This window comes from Tetrao urogallus (assembly GCF_951394365.1).
Source record: "Tetrao urogallus genome assembly, chromosome: 3".
In the NCBI taxonomy this organism is placed as follows: Eukaryota; Metazoa; Chordata; class Aves; order Galliformes; family Phasianidae; genus Tetrao; species Tetrao urogallus.
The window spans coordinates 37,783,609-37,798,646 of NC_136815.1; the positions used below are offsets into that span (position 1 = coordinate 37,783,609).

The following is a 15,038-nucleotide window of genomic DNA, read 5'->3' on the forward strand; positions in this document are numbered from 1 at the left end:
TCCAAGAAATTTTCCAAGGAAACTGTCTCAGCCTTCTTATTTTACCTCAAATTAATTACTCTACTAGTCAGGATAATGCTCTTGGACACCATCTTCTGTTTCTTGGCATAACTAAGACTTTGTAGGACATATTCGAGAATTGAATTTTAATACTTAGTTTAACATTTAGCAATCACAAATTCTGGAAATAAATACCAGTAAAGGTAATTACCAATAAAGAGGTAACAGAGATTTTAACAAGCTCTAGGGTTATTATACCTAGCATTATATATCCTACATATATTACACACAACATCCGATGTTATTTTGAACCTGATGGATCAAAAACCTAAAATGATAAGATTTTTTCAGTAAATGATTACAAGGCTACTAATTTCTTAAAGCTATGAAAACCCACATAAAACCAGATATTTAAAAGGTCTGCATTGTTTAATTTGTTCAGATTTCAATTTTAAATGGAATAAAATAGTCAGGAAAATCCCTCTAGAGAACAGTGTGCAAAAGTTCACATGGAATATTTTATTTCTTTTCCTGGGCAGCTTCCATCTTTTCCTACTAGTTTCTGCTGAAGCAGAATGCTCTTTGTACTATAGCCTCCGGCAATAAACCTCTTAACTGTCACCAAAAGCTCCAATATACGATCTTTACTATCCCCATCAATCTTCTTTATTCTAATGAGCTGGATAAATGGGAAGTCTGTTCTTAAATAGCTTGTGATCAAGTCATCAGCATGCATTGTTGTTTGTCATATTCCTGGGGGACTGGGGGTTATCACTTTATTATATTTCTGTCATCGTCATATACATAATTCACATGTGTTACTAGAAGCAGAAAAAAGTGCAACTTAATCTGTTTTGCTGGAATAATACTTGCTCTACTATAAATTTCTCATCAATATCAATAAAACTCCACAGCAATTGAAATTCTTGTCTATCCCTTTGCTGATGTAACATGTTTTTTAAATTATATCTCTGTTTTGTAGGGGGTCTTTGTAATTCTTTCTTCCTTAAAACACTGACTACTTTTCTAGGTCACACACATCTCTTTATGAATAGGAAGACAGGTGATATTGCACTAGATAATATTTTGTACATGTCTTCAGCTGACATGGCATTAATTTGAAGATATAGCAAATAATCAAGAACTAAAACTGGGAAACTGCCTCACATAAAAGAAGTTGCATTCTACATTTGGTATCAGCAGTTACAACATCTGTCATAGTCTTAATACCAGAGATTTCTCTTTCTTCAGCTTTCTTTTGTGATAAATGCATGCACAAAACATTGTATTTCTTAATATTCAGCCCAGGAGAGATATTGGTATTCCAGTGACACCAATCCTGACCCCAGTAACAAAAACAGACTTAGCTTACCGGGCAAAGGCTCCTGATCTGCATAGAGAGCTGGCAGTTCCACACATTTGTCTTCATTAGGGTTGAACAAGCAGTCAAATGCTAAATACATCTCTTCCTTTGTGCCCGTGTGCTTCATATGCAGTAAATCTAAGTGCCACGGCTGTTTTAGCTCGCTGTGTGGGCCAGTTACCTGAACTTTGTATAGCGAGCCAATATCTGACAGTTCATCCTATGCAAGAAAAAGAGAAGATGAATGGATCTCTTTCTAATTGTGCCAGTGCATACACAGTTGACAGATCTATGCAACAATTAAACAAACTTTAACAGATGAAGAAGTGGAGCAGGTTTATAACAATTATTATTTTTCTCTTTTCTAATCATATTATTTCCTTTGCTCTCATTGCAAATAGTTCCAGTTTCATACTATTTCTTCATACTTAGCATGAATTCTTTAGCATAGAAAAATTTCCTAAGGACTATTCATTTTTTATCTTGTTTATAACCTAACTTAGTGTGTTTAGTTTCTCTTCCATTAAAGAATTTTTTTAAAAAAAGCAAAAAAGCCAATTATCTCTTTAGTGTTAATCATTAACTGTTCTTTACATGACTAGCAGGAATAAGAATCAAGAACATTTTCTTTACTCACAACTCCAAGGCTGCTTTCTGATGAAACTCAGAATCAAAAGAAACATATTTTCATTCTTTGGGCTTTGTGCCAGGACTCTTTTCATCCCTATTTTCCTGATTTGCTCCTGCTACCTCCTTCTGCTGTTCCATCAACTAATCCTTAAGAAAGCTTTTCTAGGACATAGCTTCACAGACGCACTTTCACGTTGTAAAGCTGGCTTAGAAACTTCCACGGACTTGTCTGTCCACTTCTCCTTGTTCACTTAGTCCTGACACATAGCTGTTTTTACAAATGAAGGAGGAACTGAACAAGGTCAAATTTAAGCTAATGAACTAGCTGGGGATAATGAAACCACTTTTCTCAATGGGATCAATAATTTCCTCACAAATAATTTCCTCAAAACCCCAAATAATTTCCTCAAAACCCCAAAGGCCAACAGTAAGATGGAACAAGAATTACAAGAAATGAACAAGTAATTGTCATGATTCCCTTGAATATTCTCCTAGTTTTCTGCGCTTCATGATTAGGGATTTCTTAAGACAGATGAGGGGTCTGAAGCATTTGCTTCAGTTGGTCAGTTCCAAATTCTGCTGTATTGGTCATTCAGAGAGAGCAAAATTGGAAAAGCATAAAAGTACCACAGCACTGATACTGAGCAAGGAATTGTAGTTGTAAGAGGGAAGAACCATTGGAGTAGAAGCAGGGCACCTTTCAATAAACTCAATTTCATTCATTCATCCGATTAAAAGCCTCTTAATATTTCAATTGATAAGTAACTCAAGAAACTAAAAACAAAGAATAAAGGAGTAAACTTAGGGAGTAAAAGGAGCTAATCAAGAGAGAAAAGAAAGTCATAAAGACAAGCAGAAATAAGAGAGAGAAACACTGGAAGAAAATGTAATTACCCTGGAAAAAAACATGGTGGCAGAGATGAACAAATTAAATTAAATAGAAAATTAGCTCTGTAAGTTTTATCTCATTTGTTTCTTCCTTCTCCATCATCTGCCCACAAATCTCTATAATATCCCACAAATTGTACGTTCACAAATTGCTTACTTTTGTGAAATCAATTGAAATCAACAAGAACTGTAAATCACTACCTGCGGTCTGGTATATCTTGTGATATGCACCTAGGGACCAATTTGCTTATTTACATTCTCAGAATGAAACCTGGGGAGAAGGTTCACTCCTGCTCATTCAAAAGCTGCTGCTTAAGTGATAGCCTTACTGACTACAAAGGAAGAATATTATAATCCATGTCAAACTACACACAGAACTTAAAAATCAATTCAGTAGTTTAAAGAAAAAAATTATCATCTCAGAATTAAGAGGGCTATCAGGTACATGATTCTTAGATTTTTATTTTTTTTTCCAATAGATAAAGATTGAAGTACTTTGATTTGAATTTCTTTTCCTGTAACTTGAAATGGCAACTTCTTATGATTCTGGTTGCCAAAGAAGATTAAAGAGAGGTGTAATGGATCCTCTTCACTGCTCCAGTCAGATCCAGTGATGTCCATTATCCAGAGACCAGATGACTGCATGATGACTTTAGGCAGTTTAGGATGAGAAATCAATCTTCTACCTTTAAAAATGATCAAAGAGAAAGAGGAAAGACGACAGTATGACAGACTGGCATAATATAACAAGACCACAGCCTTTACAATACACAAAGCAAGCTCTATTTGCAGGTTACGTTGTATCTATGGCAACAGTTCACTAAGAATAACACATCAATACTTTTTATTATTTTTTTTGCCAATAATTTAACAGCTAAATGTTCCTTCTGTGTTTAAATTTTAGTTTCACAGGTATTTTCTTAATAGAATGTTCTTTTTCTTGTCATGTTTGGAAGAAATTACTAAGAGAGCATCTAGTCACCTTTTAGAGGTCTAATCAACTGTTCTTAAAAAAAAAAAAAAAAAAAATCAATGTTACTAAAACCACTTTATCATTCAGAAGCCCCAAACACACGTGTAGCCTGTAGACATCTAATATAAAATTAATAACAATGAACTTCGCATGATGCTATCTCATATTTAGCTATATTATATGGTATAATAGTGTGAGACTGACATACAGTAAACATGCAAAAATATTTGCCAGATCCTCAGTAAAACAATATGACCTTCTTCTTCTCTTTTTCTCCATTAATTGTCACTATCTTTCATTTCCATTTGGATCTGAACAACTTGCGGTGTAGTAGGCTTGGAATGAGTATATATAAACAAAGCACAGCAGAAGTGTATTTCTTTGCACAGTGGAATAATACCACAGGTGAATTAATACACAGATTGACTAAAGTAACTTTTCTCTGGATTTCAAATTAGATCCTTACCAACTTGAAAAGTAGTGCATAAGACTTAAGCTATTTATCCCCACAAGGCATACATTTCAAACTCTTTACCTGCTTTAAATCTTTTACTGTAATGTGATAAATTTTAATTTAGATGGTGAGAGTTTTATACACAACATATTTACAGGATGGAATTTTATTAACTTTGACATCACCAGATGTTGTATTGTTATAATAACCAAATCAAACTGAAAATTCACATTTTCAATTTAAAAAATCACTTTAGAGACCTGCAACCAAATTCAAAAGATGCAGAGAGCCAGGCCAGATTACAGAAGAACTTACCAACTGTAAATATCTCACAAACAGTCTCACATAATCCCAGATGAGTATCAAGCCAGTTCCAGCACGGAAAGACCCACTCATTGTCTGAGTCTTGTGATTCCCTGACTGTTATCATCTTGAGGTACATTCCAGCCCCATATCCTTGCCCATCATGTCCTATGATCACTTTTTGTAAATGACTCAGAGAAACAGCTTCCACCAAAAAGGAATCCACCTGCAAAGAAAATTGAAATAATACGACATCTTGGACCTGAATGTGCTTGAACTCAGGGGAAAACAACCTGGATTCAGCAGAGGTTATATGCTTGTCTTTTTTATATGGGGGGGTTATTTTGGTAACATTTAACATAACATCTCCCCTCTGAATCTAAGCACACATTAATTATATCTAACCTTAAATCCCACATTCATGATTAATGATGTATTGTAACTTCATCCGATCTTTGGAAAATACGTATTTTATGAATCATTTTACATTTAAAATACATATACATCAGCATTCTGGCAGGTTAAAAGTTATGACAATTTTGGTTATAATCAAATTATTTTCAGGGCACTTCCAGTATCAAAAGTATAACATAAATTTAGACTTTAAGGATCATTTAGAGTTTACTTATGTTGACAGGCCAAAAGAAAATGTAAACTAAACATTTTGTTGTCTTTTTGTTTTTCTTATAAAATGAAAATTTCTGCAACAGAAAACTGAATGATTAAGCAAGACAACATGGAGAGAGTTGAGTGAAAGACCATAAACAGGAACTGAAGCAGAATGGAGTAAGAGTAAGAAAAAGGGCATCAGGGGATGAAAAAAAAAAGATAAATGTGAAACAAAACAGGTTTTCTGTACACGGTCCAGCCTAGGGTCAGGTGGACTTGATTGCAGCTTCTAATGGTCAGCAAGATTATGAATAACAGGAGTTTAAACAACATCTAGAATTATAATTAATACCATTATCCCAATAAAACATTGACTTAGTAGCAGGAACTTACTAAACCAGATGTAAGGACAATTAAAAAGAAGATAATTGCAAATTGATCTCTAATAAAATGTAGTACTTTCAAAAGTCCTCTATGCTGCTTGTGCTACTTTTAAAATAAAAATATTGGAGAAGTAGCTTTTCTGTTACTAACATTAAAATTACCTTTGCATGACAAAAATACCAATTTTCTTTTTAACAATAGTCAGGATTTGACAACCAGATTGTAAGTGGAAATCATTAAATTTTTTAATTAATACATTTTAGGAAATAAATCAGAGAATGAAGGTGAAGTAAAATAACTTTTGTAGAGTGCTATTTCTGTACATAGCCATAGCCCTGATATGTTGCAAAAAATTATTTTTAGAAATTCTCTCAGTTTATACTGAATCCAGTTTTTCCTCACCCTATCAAATCATTCCACAGAAATCTAAGACTCTCTAGAAGCAAAATTGTTATGTGCGTTCTCTTCTTTTCTCTTGTCCAAAGTCATTGAGTAAACTTAATTTAGTGTTTAACTTGGGGTTGAGGTTACAGAAAGAACTGAACTTGTAAGTCTCACAGCAATTCCCTTAACTATTTTTCTATCCATAATTTTTAATTCTATGCTACTCATGCTGTCTTAAATTTGGAATAGAAGAACTACATAGTGTGATCATAGTTTGTCCTCAGGAATCTGCTTTGTGTTTGCTCATACAGCACTGGAAATGTGCTTGTCCAGAAAAGAAATAACACTGACATTAGTCTGCTGTAAATAGTTAGACAATAAATTCTATTTCTGGCTGATGGCCTTTTACAAAGGAGTGACAGCATTTGCGGATGACACCAGGCGGAGTGGTGCAGTTGATACAATAAGAAAAGGATGCTATCAGGAGGGACTAGGACAAGCTTGAGAAGTGCGTCCACGTGAACATACTGAGGTTCAACAAGTCCAAGGTGTTGTACCCAGGCCAGGGCAATCCCAGATATGTGTACAGACTGGGAGAAGAACTCATTGAAAATAGCCCTGCAAAGAGGAATTTTGAAGTCTTGTCAGATGAAAAGCTCAAGATAAACCTGCAGTGTTCGCTTATAGACCAGAAGGCCAACTACATCCTGGGCTGATCCAAAAAGGGAGGGGGGGTTGGCAGCAGGGAGAGCACGGTGATTATCTCCTTCTGGTCAGCCCCTGTGAGGCCTCACACTGAAACCAGCCCTGCAGTCCCCAGCACAAGAAAGACGTGGAATTGATGTAGCAGATGATCAAAGGCTTGAAGCACCTTTTCTATGAAGAAAGGCTGAAGGAACTGGGCTTGTTCAGCCTGGAGAAGAGAAGGTTCCAGGAAGACCTCACTGCAGTCTTCCATATTTAAAGGGAGATTATAAACAGGAAGGAGGCTAACTTGAGCAGGCATTAAGGGATGCAGTGTAGTCAGTTGTAGGTCCTGCACATGTAAGACAGCATTTTTGTGCCATTACCTTATTCCTTTGGAATTTCCTTTCTGTTGTTAAAGGTGTATGAAGATTCCTTACACCTGTGTCACCTCTTTTGCCATAAAGGGTGATATAAACGTTTGCAAAGGTTTCTGCTCCCCAGCGGTCACCAGTATGTACAGAGACAACATATTTATAGACTGTACAAAGAAAAGAAAAAAAAGTACAAATGAAACACTTCATTTAAAAAAGTGTTCTTAAAGAAAAAATCAGTACATATTGTTTAGTAAGACTACTGTTTTCACTTCTGGAACTGCCAAAATATCTGCTGTACAGTGATTAAAATGGGTTACTCTTTGTGAATGTGATCTCTTCAAGCAAAGTGTAATGAAGTCTTTCCATTACTTCCTTAGAAATCCAGTGAAATTGGATTCAGGCAACTCAGACTTACTAATATCCAGACAAATTCTATCTAAATCTATTTTACCGCTCAAGTCTTGAAAAATAAGTCATCTGAGGTTTTTTTTACTGTTAAAAACTACATAATCTTTGCAGTAGTTAATAATCATCACAGGTCAAAGAATAAACTGCTATGTAAAGTTTATTCAAATTAGGTAGAAGAAACTGATGTAGCATAACCTCTTGATGCATGGTATGAGATATAAGCATAAAAATTTATCAAATGCACATATTAATGCAAGGTGCATGACAGCAACAGCAAAACGCTTTTGCCTCTGTAGTGCTCCTGTGTAAACACATTTTCTTCTTTCAATTGATACAGCTAGAATGGATTTTCTTCTGAGAAATATCACTGAGTTGCAGATGTATTCATACTTCAACAAAGAGAATAACCAAAATTTTTCAAATGTCATTTTTAACATACTGTCCTCCCGAACTAACATTCAACTAACTTAATGCCATGGTTTCTTTTAAGGTTGTGAAAAGGTTTGAGATATTCAGGAACTAGAATTTCTGGAACTTCAGTTTTGAAAAGCAGTCATGTTTCATATTACTTTCATCTCATGTGTAACTTCCAACTTTTCTGAACAAATGCAGTGCTTCTGCAGGCCTTCACACTCCAAAAGCACTTACGAATATTCTCTGAAACTCTCAGCATGTCAGAAAAAAATGCCTTAGGGAAAAACAATGCAAAACTTTTTTGTACAATACAATTGTTCCCATTAGTAACTGAAATTATAAACCAGGTAATCCAACAGCAAATCTACAATGGATTGTTTCCATAGCTGTGAACATGTGCTTTAACTTTTAAAAGTATAATTATTTTCTTCAGTTTTGTACACAGGATCGTGCAGAAGGTTTAGCAACTGTGAAGTCCAATCTGCCACTTAACTGGAAAATTAAATTTCTTAAATGGTCAACATTTTTGCAGGGTATGTGTGAAGACTATTGGGATTGACCCACTGAAGGTATCAAATGCTCAACATATGTTATATTCTATATGTGACATTTATTTATTTTCAAGAGGTTTGCAGTGTTCATATCTGCTCAGTGTTTTCACCTGGTAAAGTTTTCTGGTCCTCTCTGACTACAGGGAATTCTTTCACCAGCTCCTTGTCTTCTCTGCTAAGAGACAGCCAGCAGTTGCAGTCAAAGTTCAACTCTTGTTTTGTATGTAGCTCTTCTAAGTGGAAAGACTTCAAGTGCCAACCCTCAAAGCCTGGCACGTCATCACAGCTGACCCGAATCTTATACACATCTCCCACATCTCCAGTCTCAACCTGCAAAAAACATCAAGAGGAAGAGCACATTGTCAGGACCGCTTCACTCACAGCAATTTTCTCAGCAGTGTGGAATCCTTTAACTTAATATTAACCCATGGAGAAACTGTGTTAGAGGGTAGGATGAGAGCAATAAGGGAATCTCTCCTTCTCTTCTCTGTGGATGAGACTGCCTCCTTTATTTTATTCTATTTCCATTTCAGTAATGTATAATACTTAAACACTGTGGTGAGTTGAGATTAAAATTAATATCATTCAAGCTCATAAAGCAAATGTAACGTGTTAGGATATGACCCTACTGGATAAGGAGAGTGTTAACTTACAATTAAAGTTTCTAATATCAGAAGTCATATTAGATATTAAAAATAATAATAATTACCACAAGCTGAGATCATTTTAACTGAATCCTCACTTACAAAATGATTGTATTTAAAACAAGAAATTATTTTATAACCACTTCTGAGGAAAAGAGAGATATTTCTGCATAAACTTAAATCATGCAGAAATAAACCTGTAGAACATCACAGCCATTGCTCCTATACAACCTGTGGGAAAACCAACATCTGGTTGCAGACTCTGGGCTTCTGTGAGATCTGTTTAAACCATCCAAAATAGCACTATGGGAATCGGGATTTGCAAAGTGCATTGAATGATCTAATGATTTGCGTGACATTAGCAGCTGTACAATAAGACTTTCTAGTCCCAGGAAGTAGAGTGCTGCAGCCTTTCACCAGGCAACTGCAAGAAAGACATGATAGGAAATGAATTTCAAGTAAAACAAAAGACAGAACTATTCTAAAACAGACATTTATTTATTTATTTTAAAGGGATCAAAACTGAAATTATAGCCTTGTTCTTCCTTTCTACTGCATTTTATTCTCCCAGACCAGTTACAATCTAAGCTTTGGTGACTGTTACCAGGAAGTAAGTTCTTTATGCACTTGGTAGAATTTACACATCACAGGAGAATTAGAGCTAGCCTTATGCAACCATGCTATGGAACCACGAGCCCACTGATCCCTAATACACAGCATGGAGCTCTTAACAGCTTAATTAATTCTGCTACTCAGCATAGCTCTGTTCCTGACAGTTCGTCACTGCTGACCCACCTTTCTTAAAGCTAGTTCATCTGACTTTGCTCACTGGAGACAGACAAGTAGGGAAATATTAGTTACATTATTCTTATTAGGGAAGAACAGTTAAAAGGCATGGTTTTGTCTTTCTCGGAGAGCATTGGCCACCCTCATTAATAAATGTTATGAATAGAAAAAACAGTAAAACAGCAGTGTATGAAGAGGAACAGCTAATTAAAAAGAAATAGCAACCTGCCAAAATCATTTTACAGAAGCTTGAACTGTTTATGAAGTAGAACTTAAGAAATGTGGCAAAGAATTGCACTTGAAAACTTAAAAGGTCCCTCCCAATCTCAATTTCTTAAAGCAAGCATCACAAGATTCTACTATGTCACCCCAGAAAGTGAAGATGCGAGGCACTGTTCCGTAAGGACCAGCAGCACAACTCTGTGGTGGTCCAGCATCCCCAGTGCTGCAGGGAATGTCGCAGCTCTCAAACTCCACAGCATGTACAATAGCCACCACAGCAGTAATTTTGCATCAAAAAGGGCACCAGATGTGTCCTCTCTTAGAGCCTGGCTTGCCCTGTTTGCCTGTATGCTGTCATACATATTTAAGAATTTAAGGACATTGCTGATATGATCTCCATCATTGCTCCAGAAACAGGGAAATATGTGGACTGAATATTTTATCAAGAGTTTTTCAATCATGCTATGCATGCTGCAGATGATATCATTAGCTATGGAATGGTAAGTGGCCTAATTTCTCTTAAAATATGCATTCATCTCTTATTAAACCTAATGAGTACTATCTAGGATTATCAAGATGACAGTGCACAGCTTCTTCACCCATCTAAACTGTGTTCTCTTCACAGGCAACAAAATTATTGCTTCTGGTCTTTCAGAATCAGACTGATTTGTAAAATGATTGTCTGCAGATTTTCTTTCTTGCAGATGGATCTCATGACTATCATACAGCTACTCTAAATGCCACACAGCACTCCATGTGTTTGAAGCAGAAAGCACTAGCAGTCATAATGTCCATGATCATCTGTTGAGACAAAAAGCATCAAATATTTTCAATTGAAATTATTAGGTATTCCTCCTCTTTTCACATTTATTTGTTAGGGATTTTTTTTCCGTGGCTCTGGCTACACTATCCTTTCTGTTTTGCTCTATCATTTTCAGATCATTGTTATTATATCATAATAATCATGGTCCTTTTCTGAGCAATTTAATATGGTCAGTTTCCCTTTGGAATATGATATACTATCTTTGATCCCTTAATTGGCTTTTCCTTCCATCAATGCCTATTACTTGATGCAAAATGACCTTCAATGCAGAGACAGAAAGAGAATCCATCACAAAGTATATCTCAATGAATTTCCTCTTTGTGAGTTGGCCAAATGTTTGCAAGAGAACATTAACCTCATTTTTATTCATGATTAAAATTTCCTAATTAATTTATCCACATTTATTCCTTCTGGACAGTTTTATGCAGTACCCCCTACTTGAAATCTGAGCTGAGTTGAATGTGATTTGTCATATACTAAATAGCAGTGTTTTTCCATTGCACTTTTGAAGGAGAATAGTTCTTACAATCATGACGATGCCTTTGGAAAGCCACTGGGGATTTGAAGCTCTCAGAGAAAGTTAACTGATGAAAATGATTATAAAATTTCACAGTATTTTAAAACTTTTCCTTTTTGAATCAAACAAGGCTTGTCCAAAGTCATAATTCCTAAAGTAATTAAGGTTACGTATAATTTATTGTTTGGGTGCACACTTAAATTCTTTATTGCTTCCCTATAAAAAAAAAAACCAATAATAATAACAATTTTTTAAAAAAAAAGAAAAAAAGAGAAGAAAAAGAAAAATCTGTGCATAAAGGATTCTAGTTATAAAGTATGTTGTCAATGCACCCTAAATTCAGCTGAAGTTTTCTGTCAGAAACTCCAGAAGTCCTGCTACTGGTTGTCTAGAGCATCATCTCACACTGTGGAGAAAACACAACACATTGCATTATGTAATCTAAATTTTTCTTTCATCCTCATACTCATTAAACGAAAACACATTCCGCATTCACTGTGTATTTATGAACAGTCCTCCTTGCAGAGCTTTCTGCTTACTGCACTGTCACTCATCCCATACTGCATGTGCAAGTGCTTTGGAGAATTACTGAATAGTTTTAAGGATCCAAATCCCGTGATCTGTCAGTCAGTGTAACTTTGCATTTTACGATTACCTGCATAACGGAAAGTGCAGAGTACAGCCGCACTCTCCAAAGGCATGCTCTGACGAGCTTGCTCTGTAAGCAACCAAGAACCATGCTGAGTACCAGGGGAAATATATATGTACATACTTCACAGATTTTTTCATTCCATTAGAGACCAATAACTGATTTCTGTCAACACTAAAGTACCAAAGAAAGTAAAAATCTGGGTTTGTACTGTCATTTTACTTACATTTTGCCAATTATTTTTTGATACATTTGTTCATTGCAGCTGGCAAGGTGTCTTGCCACGCTATGTGTCTTCAGTGCCAGAACATCCAAACAATTCAATAACAGAGACAAACTCACATATTTCTCAATTAATTTATTATAACTACTTTGTTCTATTTAAATTTATTCTTATTTAAGCAGATCACCCATGCTACTGCTGCTACCTGAAGTCACCAAAACTCAACATCTGCACATACTACCATGCTGCTATTTTATCTCTTTTAACAAATTATTCTTTGCTCCTGCTACATGCAATTAAACTACACCTGTACACTCACAGGAGTTGGGATGAAAAATTTTGGATCAAATAATCATTCTGAATACGATACACATCTGTGCATATATTTGTATAAGAGCACCTGGAAAATCAGGAATTTACATGCCTTCCTGTCCTCTGTGCAAAGTAAATGAATCTCTGAGATCAAAATTATGGCTATTGTTTCAAAACAAGCATGAGATGCTTATAGCACATAAACTGTTGTTCTTACTGCACTGAGGACAATTCTCTAAGACCAGGTTCCTGGGGAGGTTGAAAAGTCCTTTTACTGCTGCTTGTTGGAAAAACAGCTTGTCCTCTTGGAGATATTATGCTCATGCCTCGTGCCTGCTGTTACAGTGGGAGAACACAAGCAAAGCTTCTGAAAGCCTTAGTAAGAGCAAAGGAAAGGAGAGGAAAAAGAAACTGGATTTATTAGCTGAAAAACATGGGGAAGATATTTATGAAGACATCTGAATACCTGGATACATCAGACCTGCTACTTTGACTTCCTTAGAATGCCACAAAAACTGGAAAACACTATAAGCAACGTGAAAAAGAGAAATTTTCACATCCAATGAACGATGCTTAAACACTTTCATACAAAGCAACAAAATCAGGGCATAAATAGCTAAGGGAAATACACAGACACAAACCCAAAGCCAATCCAAAGTATGATGAATCATTTAGAAAGAAATTAGATTGGAATTCCAGCATGGTAGATATGGTGTTATGGTACCAAAAATAGAAGAGTAGCAGGAACAATCAGAACAGCCACATAACAATACTGGTTTCTCCTGGCACGGCACTCAGTCAATGAAATTAGGCAATCTTAACAAGCACTACAAGCCTTTTGGGAAATTACTGACAAGTTGAATGCAGCAGAGACCTGCTTTATGCAGTGATGCTTTCCAAAACTCAGCCAGCTGGTGGGGTACCTCCGTAGATAGAGTGCTTCTATTGACCTTCAATCTGCACCAATAGTTTGTGAAGCTTCTATTGTTGTTTGGTGAATTTCTTGCTTTCTGATAAGCAATAGCTTTCTTGTTTTCAACAAGTGCTATTTATCTTTTCATTTACTCTCTGCAAAATTTCTAAATTGCTTTAGCTTATTATTTAAATTCAAAAAAAATCAGCTTGAATCTGCTCATTCTGAGGAAGACTTCACAACATTTTCTAAATGTAGCTTTGTCATTGTTTTCAGAATGTTTATTGCAGCCATTGAAAAGCATTTCTGAGCTTTATAAAGCTGCCATGAATTGTAATCTAGTTCTCTCATCTGGCTAACTAGAAGCTGTACTTCAAGCCAACGAACAGAATTTGCAATGATATAGCCTAGCAAGCCAGGACGTAATCTGAACATTAAAAAGATGCCTCAGATGAATGCTCTCAAAGCAGCAGGATGTATGTGAGGTATACAGGTAGTCAGGACTGTGCTGAGGTTGATTTTAACAGTGAACATATATATACTGTTGCCTTAGGGTTCATTGCTCTTTGGTATCCTATGATTATTCAGGAAAACTCACTGCCTGGTGGCTTGAAAGACAGAGGCATCTGGGAGAAGATTGGAGACTGTTTTATGAAGACTGAAATGAAGGAAAGAAAAAGCCACTTATATCCTCTGGGAATAACATATAATCCTTCTTTCTCAAATAATTGCATATTGGTTTTGTATAAGCTGGAACTCAGGATTCTTTAGAGAATTAAAAACAAAGCAACACACAAGATAAGCTGGTGAATGCTATAAATTACATGAAAGGACCATTTATCTCTCTGATAAATACTGAAAATTCAAAGAGAATACTGCACCTGCCTGTTGTCAAACAGGTCCAGAAGCAGAAGATGACCAAATATGTAAAGTCACATAATTCCATCTTTAGCAATAAATATGTTACACGTAGCAACCAAGCTAGCATTCCATAAATATAGATCTTTGGAGATATATATATATATATATTTATTTGGATATATTCCTGGCGAGGAATGTAATTATAAATATAGTACTGTAGTAATAGTACTGTAGAAAGTTGTTCTGTATAAATATATTACGACTTACAATGAATTCATCAGTTGCTCTGGGTAGAAAACATACATGTCCTGGGTCTTGTGGTGAAAGCAGTAGCTCATCGCTTTTGCCCTTCGAGCCATAAATCACAAGGGTCCTTTTGCAATTCTGTGGCTCTGGGGAATCTCCATCTGTTTTCACCTGCACTCTCCACTGTTGTGCTAAACAACATAGAAACGGCAAATTTTTAGTATCAGTGGAAGAGAGAAATGAAAGCCTTTGTTATTATTACAACAAAGAATTTAAAGACAGCCATTATAAAAACAGACAGGCACGCCTTCTCTTGAAGATAATTGTAAGTTAAATAAGACTTTACGAAAAAAGCCAACAGTAAAAATGGGTATGCAAGCAGAAAGAAATCCAAAGAAAGAAAGGAAATAAATCTTTGGG

At 35.7% G+C, this 15,038-nt stretch overlaps 1 protein-coding gene across 1 annotated transcript in view; it reads right to left on the reverse strand.

Annotated features, from left to right (window-relative positions):
- Window positions 1-15,038, reverse strand: part of RP1 (RP1 axonemal microtubule associated) — a gene marked incomplete at both ends in the record, with an annotated part of 183,132 nt that overhangs the window by 72,583 nt on the left and 95,511 nt on the right. The window contains 6 exon segments of the mRNA XM_079533866.1: window positions 1,373-1,583; window positions 3,377-3,563; window positions 4,620-4,837; window positions 7,059-7,213; window positions 8,533-8,752; window positions 14,640-14,809. Coding sequence (XP_079389992.1) covers window positions 1,373-1,583; window positions 3,377-3,563; window positions 4,620-4,837; window positions 7,059-7,213; window positions 8,533-8,752; window positions 14,640-14,809 — 1,161 coding nt within the window.